The sequence below is a fragment of the Heterodontus francisci genome, chromosome 3 (genome assembly GCF_036365525.1).
Source record: "Heterodontus francisci isolate sHetFra1 chromosome 3, sHetFra1.hap1, whole genome shotgun sequence".
NCBI lineage: Eukaryota > Metazoa > Chordata > Chondrichthyes > Heterodontiformes > Heterodontidae > Heterodontus > Heterodontus francisci.
In genome coordinates this window covers 60,246,087-60,258,624 of record NC_090373.1, presented here as the reverse complement: position 1 = coordinate 60,258,624, position 12,538 = coordinate 60,246,087, and the positions used below count along the sequence as shown (strand labels likewise).

Here is a 12,538-nt window from a genome sequence, read left to right as displayed (position 1 = left end):
AAGTTTTTTGTTAATTAAAAGATATTAAGGGTTATGGGGAAAAGGCACATGTGTGGGTTTAGATGGCAGATCAGCCATGATCTCATTGAATGGCAGAACAGGCTCAAGGGATTAATGTTCCTGTTCCTATGTTCCTGGTTTTAAAAAAGGTCATCTACAGGCTGTCATACCATATATTTTATTTTTAAAAAGCAAAGCCAATTGAAATTGGGCCATATTTTGCTGCAGCAAAGGCATCTAACGATGTCTGCCATTAGATAAACTTGGCTTTGTACATTTAATCTTTTTTTAAGGCAAGTTGCTGAAAGTGTGAGCTGATGGTGCAATGACTGAAACCAGGCATCTGGGACCTGAGTGAACAGGGCAAGCAACTGTGTGTCTCCTTAAACAAATCAGATTGAAAGATTGCGAAATTAACAGCACAAGAACTGAGAAGGAAATTAAATTAGAGTTTGTGAATTCAATGTCAAATCAAGTACAGAAAGATTGGATTGAGAGAGGAGAGACAAAGATTTTACAAAAACATTTAAATTAGAAATTGACATTTTAAAAATCTCCAATAATTGAAACCTGAAGGAATGACACTCTACTTGTAACAGTTAATTTTCAGCACCAGAGAGGTTGATGGCAGCAATTAACACATACCACGTTATTAAAAGGGTATTTAGACTGAATTGGACAAGGCTTAGCTTTCTGTGGCGAGTTTGATTTGTTTCTACTGCACAAATACAGCAACTTCACAACATTCAATGCATTTTAATGGTGAACCAGACCGAGTGATGCCATTTCCACGAAGATAATGGCAGAGCAGCACAATTCTGAAAGCAAGTTTTGGATATTTGAATTAACTGTACATCTGTCCCTTGCCTCGAGTTGCAATACCATTTGCACATAAAATGTTAGCGAGCGCCATTAACCTCACGGTTATTTTGAACAGAAAGTCTGGGTTGTTATATCTGACAGCCTTTTAATGAAGCTCGTGGTTCAGACGTGATGAGCTGCTATTAAGGTTTTTTTTGGAGCAGAACTTAACCATTTCTTGGTTCTGTTGGAGTTGAAATGCAATACCCATTGCTTGTGTCCACCAACAACTGAATTTCAGTCCAAATAAGTTTCCTTAGCAGCGGAGGCAGAGGAGCGGCAAACAGTTGGGGCAGACCAGGAGAAACTGGGCCTCATCGGTGGAACACAGTAGTTGCCAAGCTTAGGTTAGGGAACCAGAAGAGATGTTGGCATTCAGGAGGAAAAGAAAATTGCCTTGGAGATTGTCTCCCAAGGAATACAGCTGACATTGAGTGATAAGTACATGGATGTGGTATAAATGTCAGGACTTTGGAGTTTGGGTTGGGCTGGCTGGTGGAGTAGAACTGTGTGGGTGGATTTGGCACTGATTGCCATTAAGATAGGGTGTTCCTGAGGTTGATACTGTTGATGAGGCATGTGCAGTACGGGCACATTAGGCTGTGGTTGGGGAAGGGCAGTTAAGTTAATAATCAAGTGCAATTCTTGATTAGTTGTGATTGTGTTGATCATGTGAATACGTTGTATTTTGTAGAATAGGGAGTGGAGTGAGGTTGCTAACTGTCCAGCAGCTGAAAGGAGATTAAATTTGTTTTGAGTTTAGTTTCTTGGTTGTCTTAGACAGTTGCTGTTTTTTTGTTGTGGTTTGCTTTTTAGTGAATGAAAAAATTGAACCAAGTAGCATGCAGTTATAAAAATGCTTCTTTGGTAAATTTGAGCAGTTTGTATATTTTCTGCCTGCACAGGCAAAAGGACCCATGTTTTCTGACATTTTGCAGATCTGTAAGAGACACAACTTTGAATTTTATGTACATGGTTAATTGCAGGCAAACAAACTGTTACAGTTTGATAAATGCATGCTTGACAAAATACTTGTCAGCTGCAATCTACTGCTATTTATCTGGTTTGGAATTCAGATTCCTGATTCACACACTTGTTTAAATCTGTGTTCTTTCTCATCTTGGTCTCAATATGTAATCTATTTTAATTTGCTCTAGTCTGAAAAGTAAATGCCATCCATATTTATATTTGCTCTTTTGTTTTAAATGTTAAAGTTTCACTTCCAAAAATTCTTCAATGTTAGCTACTTAATTGGTGCTTTGGGATTTGTGTTATTAACCCAAGATTGAAAGGCAGGTCATTGCAAAAAGGATATTCATCGTTTTTGAGCCAGTTCAAGAAGTCGGTTTGCTTGAACTGTCACTGAGTCATTTTTTTTAAATTCGTTCATGGGATGTGGGCATCACTGGCTAGGCCAGCATTTATTGCCCATCCCTAATTGGCCTTGATAAGGTGGTGGTGAACTGCCTTCTTGAACAGCTGCAGTCCTTGGGGTGTAGGCACACCCAGAGTGCTGTTAGGAAGGGAGTTCCAGGATTTTGACCCAGCGACAGTGAAGGAATGGCAATATAATGTGTATCTTGGAGGGGAACTTACAGGTGGTGGTGTTCCCATACATCTGCTGCCCTTGTCCTTCGAGGTGATAGAGGTCGCGGGTTTTGAAGCTTCTGTTGTAGGAGTCTTGGTGAGTTGCTGCAGTGCATCTTGTAGATGATACACACTGCTGCCTCTGTGCATCAGTGGTGAAGGGAGTGAATGTTGAAGGTGGTAGTTGGGGTGCCAGTCAAGGGGGCTGCTTTGTCCCGGATGGTGTTGAGCTTCTTGAGTGATGTACAGTGACCTTGTGACCTCATGGACAAATGCAGGTTAATAAGGAAAGCCAGCGTGGATTTCTTAAGGGAAAATCATGTTTAACTAACTTGCTGGGGTTTTTTGAGGAGTTAACAGAGAGGGCTGATGAGGGCAATTCTGTTGATGTGAACATAGACTTTCAAAAGGCTTTTGATACAGTGCCACACAATAGACTTGAGCAAACTTATAGCTATGGAATAAAAGGGACGGTAGCAACGTGGATACGAAATTGGCTGAGTGACAGGAAACAAAGAGTAGTAGTTAATGGATGTTTTTCGGGCCAGGGGAAGGTTTGTAGTGGAGTTCTCCAGGGATCAGTGTTGGGACCCTTGCTTTTTCTGATATATATTAATGACCTAGACTTTAGTGTATAGGGCACAATTTCAAAGTTTCCAGATGATACAAAACTTGGGAGCATTGTGAACTGTGAGGAGGATAGTGTAGAACTTCAAAAGGACATAAACAAGTTGGTGGAATGAGCAGACAGGTGGCAGATGAAATTCAATGTAGAGAAATGTGAAGTGATTCATTTTGGTAATAAGAACATGGAGAGACAATATAGAATAAAGGGTACAATTATAAAGGGGGTGCAGGAGCAGAGGGACCTGGCTTTATATGCACAGGACAGTTTGAGAGAGCAGTTAAGAAAGCATACAGTGTCCTGGGCTTTATTAATAGGGACATAGAGTACAAGAGCAAGGAAGTTATGTTGAACTTGTATAAGACACTAGTATTGCATCCAGTTCTGGGTGCCGCACTTTTGGAAAGACGTGAGGGCATTGGAGAGAGTACAGAAAAGATTCACGAGAATGTTCCAGGGATGAGGAACTTCAGTTATGAAGATAGATTGGAGAAATTAGGACTGTTTTCCTTGGAGAAGAGAAGGCTGAGAGGAGATTTGATAGAAGTATTTAAAAGCGTGAGGGGTCTGGACAGAGTAGATAGAGAGAAACTGTTCCCACTCGTGAAAGGATTAAGATGAGAGGGCACAGATTTCAAGTATTTGGTAAGAGGAACAAAAGTGACATGAGGAAAAACGTTTTCACACAGCAAGTGGTTATGGTCTGGAATGTGCTGCCTGAGAACGTGGTGGAGGCAGGTTCAAGTGAAGCATTCAAAAGGGAATTAGACAATTAAATGAAAAGGAAGAATGTGCAGGGTTATGGGGAGAAGGCAGGGGAATGGAACTGAGGGAATTGTTGTTTCAAAGAGCCAGTGCGGACATGATGGGCCAAATGGCTCCTTCTGCACTGTAACAATTCTGTGATTCTGTGTAGGCATTGCAGTCAACTTTCAAATCAAACTTCCAAGAATCACTTTTAATGTCGTTTCAAATTGGTCCTCCAATTAAGAATACTCTGATCCAGTGCATATAACCAGTCACCATTGTGTCCAAGATAAAGCACAGGCTCTTTATTATCTTGCATAACTGCCTTGGAGCAATTATAAACCTCCATCAGAAGGGGATTGAATAAGGTATAGAGACAATGGGCTAGATGGGCAATCTACTAGGTTACTGCCTGGAGAGTGAAGACAAAGAAGGATGAGGTCCTGCACAAGAATTTAGGGAGCTAGGTAGCAGATTAAAAAGCAGGACCTCAAAGGTTGTAATCTCTGGATTACTCCCGGTAACATGTGCTAGTGAGTATCGGAATAGGAGGATAGAGCAGATGAATGTGTGGCTCAGGAGATGGTGCAGGAGGGAGGGCTTTAGTTTCCTGAATCACTGGGTCTGTTTCTGACAAAGGTGGGACCTGTACAAGTTGGACGGTTTGCATCTGAACCGGAACGGGACCAACATCCTTGCTGGGAGGTTTGCTAGTGCTGGTGGGGGGTGGGGGGGGGGTTTAAACTAATTTGGCGGGGGAATGGGATACAGAGTGGAGGTACAGTAGGGGGTGATTTTCAGTCAAATACAGAAAAGAAACTGAGTCTGTCTGGAAGACAGAGCGAATATAGACCTGTTAAGGCACAAGGGAAAAATGCAAGACTGGATTGCATCTATTTCAATGCAAGGAGTCTTCCTAGTAAGACAGATGAATTGAGGGCGTTGATTAGCATATGGGATTAGGATATTATTGCTATCACAGAGACATGGTTGAGGGAGGGGCAGGACTGGCAGCTCAATATTCCAGGATATAGAATCTTCAGGCGTGACAGGGGAGGGGATAAAAAAGAGGAGGTGGCATTGCACTGTTGATCAAGGAGTCCATTATTGCAGTAAGGAGGGATGATATCTTAGAAGGCTCTTCAAATGAGGCCATATGGGTAGAACTTAAAAACAAAAAGGGGGCAATAACTTGGCTGGGAGTGTACTATAGGCCTCCAAACAGTCAGGAAGAGATACAGGAGCAGATATGCAGGCAAATCTCAGAGAGGTGTAAAAATATTAGGGTAATAATAGTAGGGGATTTCAACTTGCCTAATATCAACTGGGATAGTCTTAGTGTAAAAGGCTTAAAGTGGGCAAAATTCTTAAAATGCATACAGGAGAGCTTTTTGAGCCTGTGCGTAGATAGTCCTACAAAAGAAGAGGCGGTACTGGACCAAATCCTAGGGAATGAAGCCGGACAAATGGTCGAAGTGTCAGTGGGGGAGCATTTCAGGGATAGTGACCATAACTCTAAGATTTAAGGTAGTTCTGGAAAAGGGCAAAGATGGACCGAAAATAAAGGTATTGAATTGGGGGAAGGCCGATTTTAAGATGATAAAACAGGATCTGGCCAAAGTGGACTGGAAGCAGCTACTTGTAGGAAAGTCGACATCAGATCAGTGGGAGTCATTCAAAGAGGAAATAGTGAGAGTTCAAAGCCAACATATACCCATTAAGGTAAAGGGTAGGACCAACAAGTCCAAGGAACCCCGGATGTCAAGGGATATAGAGGAGTAGATCAGTTTTAAAAAAAAAAGGAGGCTTATGGCAGATTCTGAGTTCTGAAAACAATGGAGGCACGAGAGGAGTATAGAAAGTTTAGGGGGGTACTTAAAAAAGTAATTAGGAGAGTGAAGAGGGGACATGAAAAAACACTGGCGGGCAAGATAAAAGAAAATCCTAAGGTGTTTTATAAGTATATTAAGGGCAAGAGGATAAGCAGGAAAAGAGTAGGGCCCATTAGGGACCAAAGTGGCAATCTGTGTGTGGAGCCGGAGGGCATAGATGAGGTTTGAAATGATTACTTTGCATCTGTGTTCGCTATGGAGAAGGACGATGTAGGTGTAGAGATCAGGGAGGGGGATTGTGATATATTTGAACATATTAGCTTGAAAGGGAGGAAATATTAGCTGTTTTAGCGGGCTTAAAAGTGGATAAATCCCCAGGCCCAGATGAGATGTATCGCAGTCTGTTATGTGAGGCAAGGGAGGAGATAGCAGGGGCTCTGACATAAATTTTCAAATCCTCTCTGGCCACAGGAGAGGTACCAGAAGACTGGAGGACAGTGAATGTGGTGCCATTATTCAAAAGGGTAGCGGGGATAAACAAGGTAATTACAGGCTGGTGAGTCTAACATGGGAAAATATTGGAAAAAGTTCTGAGGGACAGGATTAATCCCCACTTGGAGAGGCAGGGATTAATCAGGGATGGTAAGCATGGCTTTGTCAGGGGGAGATCATGTCTAACTAACTTGATTGAATTTTTCAAGGCAGTGACTTGGTGTGTAGATGAGGGTAAAGCAGTTGATGTAGTCTGCATGGACTTCTTTAAGGCTTTTGAGAAGGTCCCGCATGGGAGATTGGTTAAGAAGGTAAGAGCCCATGGGATCCAGGGCAATTTGGCAAAGTGGAATCAAAATTGGCTGTGTGGCAGGAGGCAGAGAGTGATGGTCAAGGGTTGTTTTTGCGAGTGGAAGCCTGTGACTAGTGGTGTACCGCAGGAATTGGTGCGGGGACCCTTGCTGTTTGTAGTGTACATTAATGATTTAGACGTGAATATAGCAGGTATAATAAGTTCGCAGATGACATGAATGTTGGTGGTGTCGTAAATAGTGAGGAGGAAAGCCTTCGATTACAGGACGGTATAGCTGGGCTGGTAAGATGGGTGGAGAAAATGGAATTTAATTCTGAGAAGTGTGAGGTGATGCATTTTGGGAGGACTAACAAGGCAAGGGAATATACAATAGATGGTAGGACCCTAGGAAGTACAGAGGGTCAGAGGGACCTTGGTGTACTTGTCTATAGATCACTGAAGGCAGCAGCACAGGTAGATAAGATGGTTAGGAAGGCATATGGGATACTTGCCTTTATTAGTCGAGGCATAGAATATAAGAGCAGGGAGGTTATGATGGAGCTATATAAAACGCTAGTTAGGCCACAGCTGGAATACTGTGTACAGTTCTGGGCACCACACTATAGGAAGGATGTGATTGCACTGGAGAGGGTGCAGAGGAGATTCGCCAGGATGTTGCCTGGGCTGGAGCATTTCAGCTATGAAGACAGACTGAAAAGGCTAGGGTTGTTTTCCTTGGAGCAGAGAAGGCTGAGCAGGGACATGATTGATGTATACAAAATTATGAGGGGCATTGATAGGGTAGATCGGAAGAAACTTTTTCCCTTAGCGGACGGGGTCAATAACCAGGGGGCATAGATTTAAGGTAAGGGGCAGGAGGTTTAGAGGAGATTTGAGGAAAAACAATTTCACCCAGAGGGTGGTTGGAATCTGGAACGCACTGCCTGAAGAGGTGGTAGAGGCAGAAACCCTCACAACATTTAAGAAGTATTTAAATGAGCACTTGAAATGCCAGAGTATACAAGGCTACAGGCCAAGTGCTGGAAAATGGGATTAGAATAGTTAGGTGCTTGATGGCCAGCACAGACACGATGGGCCGAAGGGCCTGTTTCTGTGCTGTATAATTCTGTGACTCTAAAAATCTACCCTCAGTACCAGCAAAGTGATGCTAGATAATAACTTTATTCAGATGGGCACTTTATCCACATTACATTAATTATCTCTTTCATGGAGATTATTTGAAGAACTACAATGTTCATGTCAAATCAGTATGAAGTTGTTCATAGCTGATGTGGGAGTGGGGGGAAAAAATTGCTACAGTAGTAGCATTATACCGAGTTAGGAATAAGGTTGCCTTGTTGACCAGAGTTAATGAAGCCTTGCTCCGTATTTGGCACTTGCTGGCATTGAATAGCAAAAGTAGGAAATGTTCTGTTCTCAGCATACTTCCAAATTTAAGCACAAACATTTGCTATTAAAGCAACAGCCTGAAATTCAGTGTATGAAAAAAATGGGTGATGGGGGGGTAGGAAGAGATATTGAAGTTATCGGAGAATCTAGCACAGCAGCCTCACTTTGGAAGAAATGAGTGAGTGGACCCTTGGTTTAAAAAAAACAGTGAAAAGTCTGTGCTGCCAATCTTTGTGTGGTAAATTTTAAGAAGATTTATACTTCCAAACACAGATAAAAGAAATTATTTTTCTGCAGCTAGGAAAAAGTATAGCCCTCACCTTTGCATGACCTTATTTTTGAGTTTTTATATTAAGTATGCCAGTAGTTGTAGCTTAAATGTTTGGGCTTAACTTATGACATTTACATTGCAGTAGCTGTACAACTTAGAATAAAATTCTTAAAAGTGCATTGTCATTGCTGTTGAATGCAATAATTTTGATTTTTTAAAATGGGAAAAGTATTCTGAATCCTTGCAGTCTTTCAAGTATCAAACTTTATATTCAATTTGTAACTGTTGATTGAAAATGTTAGTTACATGCAAGAAATGTTAAAGTTGCATTGTCGTTTCCGAATTTAATAAGAGAAAATAAATTGCCACAAATGAGATTTTATTTGAAACAGAAAATCACAACTCAAGTACGTAATATACTGAATTCAAGGCACTAGTTCAACCTTTCTACTCAAAGTACCTTCAAATATCTGACAATCCAAAACTGGTTTGCATTTTAAATAGTTTTAAAGAAAAAAACCTCAAGGTACTTCAAAATGAAGCCTTTCATGAACAATGTAAGAGACCCTAGTTGTATATACATACATACATATCAGGATTAGTATTTGGTTTAATCCCACACGATTAAAGATTTTGGTCTTTTTCTTATAGATGATTTGTACTATAACTGGAAATAATGAAATGGTTGAAAGTTGTTTTATTCTCCGGCTGCTTTAGGGTTTAATGTGTCAGTGTACATTTTAGCTGACACTTGATTAGTCGTTTGCTGAAACTAGCAGGTAATTTGTGTCTTTTGACTTCACACTATAACCACAAAAACAAATGAGATAGCCAAGACAGTCTTGAGATAGGAAGTGGAACAATAGAGACAGTGAAAAACAGATTTGAAGGAAATATTTCTTTGTGTCTTGTTCACAATAACACTCGTCATACCATAATGAAGTAGCGATGACAGTGTTCATGAGAGTTGGCCTATAAAGACCTTAAGCTTTTCTTTCACAAGTTGTAGAGAAAGTTGGGTTCGAAAAGAATAAACAAGCTTGCATCTCCACTCTCGGAAGTCATGGTAATATGGCTTATTTCTGTTTTTACTGCTTAAAAACATTGTGTGCCTGGACATTGTTGAAAACAGTAAACAGAGAAATGTTGCAAGCCTATATTTAATATCAATCAAAATACTTACAATGAGCACCAACATTTCAGGCTCTGCACCTGAATGTTAATTCTGTGTCAAATAGGTTTGTTTGCATGAATATCATAATTAAGTACTGTATATTGATGCATGTTTCATAAGCAACGTTATGGTCAATCTCTGTGAAAAGTTCAGGTTTCTGATGCAAAAAAAACTACTCATCAATTCTGAAAATACAGATCAAAGTGTTAAAGGGTGTAGTATTTTTTAAAAATATGCCAAATTATAAAGGACTGTTATTTCCCTGATAATTTTGTAATAACTACTGTGCTTGATTTGTATATTGTTCATCATTGGAGGCCATTTATTTAGCCACTACATTTCTGCCCTCTAGAAAGTCCCCAGTGTTCCTCTTTTCACATGCCTTTGATTGCCCCAGCTTAATCTTCTTCATTTTCCCTTTTTCCAATTCTGTTCTGCATCCATTGTTTCATTCACAATGTAAAGCTGCATGTGCTGTAGAAATGCAAGTTATTAATTCTCTCAACCTTCCCTTCATAGTCTGAACAACACAAGAAGCGACAAGAGGCTGAAAAGCAACATCATGAAGAAAGGAGACGACTCAGGCGTTCTGCAGGACACCTCAGAGGCAAAGCAGTGAAAAGGAAACCATTCTTCTAAAACAAAAAATGTAATTGGATTTCCATTTTACTTTCCTCAATGAATAACTGGGAGCCAAGCAATTTCAAACACTGTGGAATCGGCACCATCAGTAAAATGAAGACCATAGTAAAGGTTATTTGCAGTGCCTTCAGACAGAACTCTTGCCATCTGCAACATCAATAGACAACTTAGAAGGGTTTAAGATGCGAGACCTTGGAAATTTGTATTTTTGGATAACATTCTCCACTGTACAGACAAAATATCATGTATATTAGCACAAGGTTTTTAAAAAAAACACAAAATATTGTTCACATTTTGTCTGCTCAACGGCACCTGTTTTTTTTTTCCTAAATCAGCAGTTTTCATCTCGAGCAGAAACCAAAAACGGCTTGTTCTATTTAATTTAATAATGTTCCAAACGAAACCAACAATTTTGTCATATGGATGGGCTTTATTCAATATTTAAGTGCCATAACCTAGGAAGTATTAACGTTATTTTCATTTCTGAAGATGCATTTCCTCAAGCATTCCTTAAAAGGAATGTGCTATCTCTGTAATCTTCTCTAGCCCCACAACCCTCATATCTGTGCTCCTGTAATTCTGGCTTCTTCAGCAAACTCCTCCAGTGGTGGCCGTGCCTTCAACTGCCTAGGCGCTAAGCTCGGGAATGCCCTCCCTACACCTCTCCGCACCTCTACCTCTCTTTCTTCCTTTAAGACACTGCTTTCAACCTGCCTTTGACCAAGCATTTGGTCATCTGTCCTAATATCGCCTTATGTGGCTCGGTTTCAAATCTTGATTTATAATGTTTTGTGAACATTTGTGACATTTTATTGTGTTGGAGGTGTAATATAAATATTAGTAGTTGTCTGATCGCTTAACTCTGTTTTACTGCTGCTGAGAATGTTGTACACAAATGCTAATCAGGTTCCCAAGATATTAAGACTGGGACCTGAGTGGACAAGCCATGCTAGATTTCCTGCTAGACAGGAGCAGCCCTCCAAGATTTATTTATTTATTTAGAGATACAGCACTGAAACAGGCCCTTCAGCCCACCGAATCTGTGCCGACCATCAACCACCCATTTATACTAATCCTACATTAATCCCATTACCCTCTCACGTCCCCACCTTCCCCTACACCTACCTATACTAGGGGCAATTTATAATAGCCAATTTACCTATCAACCTGCAAGTCTTTGGCTGTGGGAGGAAACCGGAGCACCTGGCGAAAACCCACGCGGTCACAGGGAGTACTTGCAAACTTCGCACAGCGCACAGGCAGTAACCAGAACCGAACCTGGGTCACTGGAGCTGTGAGGCTGCAGTGCTAACCACTGTGCCGCCCATGTAAAAAAAAAAAAAAATTTTGTGTGGTCAGGAGGAGCAGTAGTGTCTGGACCTTCCCTTTCCCACTTTGCAGACACTGCAAAAAACCCTGCACAATTTACCTACATTTTTTTAAATATTCGTTTGTCAGATGTGGGCATCACTGACTAGGCCAGCATTTATTATCCATCCCTAATTGCCCTTGAACTGAGTGGCTTGCTAGGCCATTTAAGAGTCAGCCACACTGCTATGGGTCTGGAGTCGCATGTAGGCCAGACCAGGTAAGGACAGCAGATTTCCTTCCCTAAAGGACATTAATGATCCAGATGGGTTTGCCTGCATGCCAGCAATCCTTCTGCGTGCCCAAGCTTTCTCTTCTGGCCACTGATTCTATCCATCAGTTTCCAGTGGGCAGCTGAATCCTGCCATGAGGCCTGTGTCTGAAATTTCTGATTTGTGTGCTCACCTACCCAAAACCTGCTTGGGGTTAAGATCCAGCACTGTTGTTTCTGCCTAAAGTTCCAAACTGTTTATAGATGCACTCTAAACAGCAACCACAGCACTAATTCCTGTGACATCTCATTGGAGATTTATGAAAAAGCAAAAGAATTGTTTTGAAGACAGAAGTACTTGAATGGCAGCATCAGGATGACCATCATTCTGAGGACTCCTCAAGGAGCATCAGTGTTTCACTAGTCTATTTCTGTCACCATTTCATCCTTCTCCCCCACCTTCAAATAAAGGATTAGTTCTTAAATTTGGTATCCTAGAACATCACAACATAGGCCAATAACTGCCTGCTCGAAAAAGTGAGCGCAAAGAAAGGGCACCCTTTCCTGTCTGATACTAATTTCGATTAATGAAAAAAAATGCTATAGAATTAAACTTTCTGAATACATCAAATTCCAGAGTGAACTTAATTCAGTCTGCTCTTTTGTGATATTGCCAACTGCTTTAGACAAACTCCAAAATTCTGATGCCCATTATCCTAGCCTGAACCTGTGGGTATGATATTGTGGTGATTATGGCACTACACGTAATCCAATGAGAATGAGAGTTCAAGACCCATCAAGGCAGTCGGCAGTATTGAGTTCATTTTTTAAAAATACCTTTGTTAGCCCATCATTGTAAAATGTTTTCCTTATATTGGGGTTGCAATCCTGGGATTCACAGTTTTAAGATTCTGGAACATATGAATTAGGAGCAGAAGTAGGCCATTTGGCCCCTTGAGCCTGCTCTGTGATTCAATAAGATCATGGCTGATCTGCTTGTGTTTCGAATTCCACACTCCCCATCTG

General features: G+C 41.0%; 1 protein-coding gene across 2 annotated transcripts in view; it reads left to right on the top strand.

The window, feature by feature from the left end:
- Nucleotides 1-10,781, top strand: part of nol10 (nucleolar protein 10) — a 73,186-nt gene extending 62,405 nt beyond the window's left edge. For both annotated transcript variants that reach the window (XM_068022587.1, XM_068022596.1), the window contains one exon: nucleotides 9,811-10,781. In XM_068022587.1, the coding sequence (XP_067878688.1) occupies nucleotides 9,811-9,930 (120 nt within the window). In that variant the 3' untranslated portion in view covers nucleotides 9,931-10,781. The remainder of the gene's footprint in view (nucleotides 1-9,810) is intronic.
- Nucleotides 10,782-12,538: the final 1,757 nt, after the last annotated feature.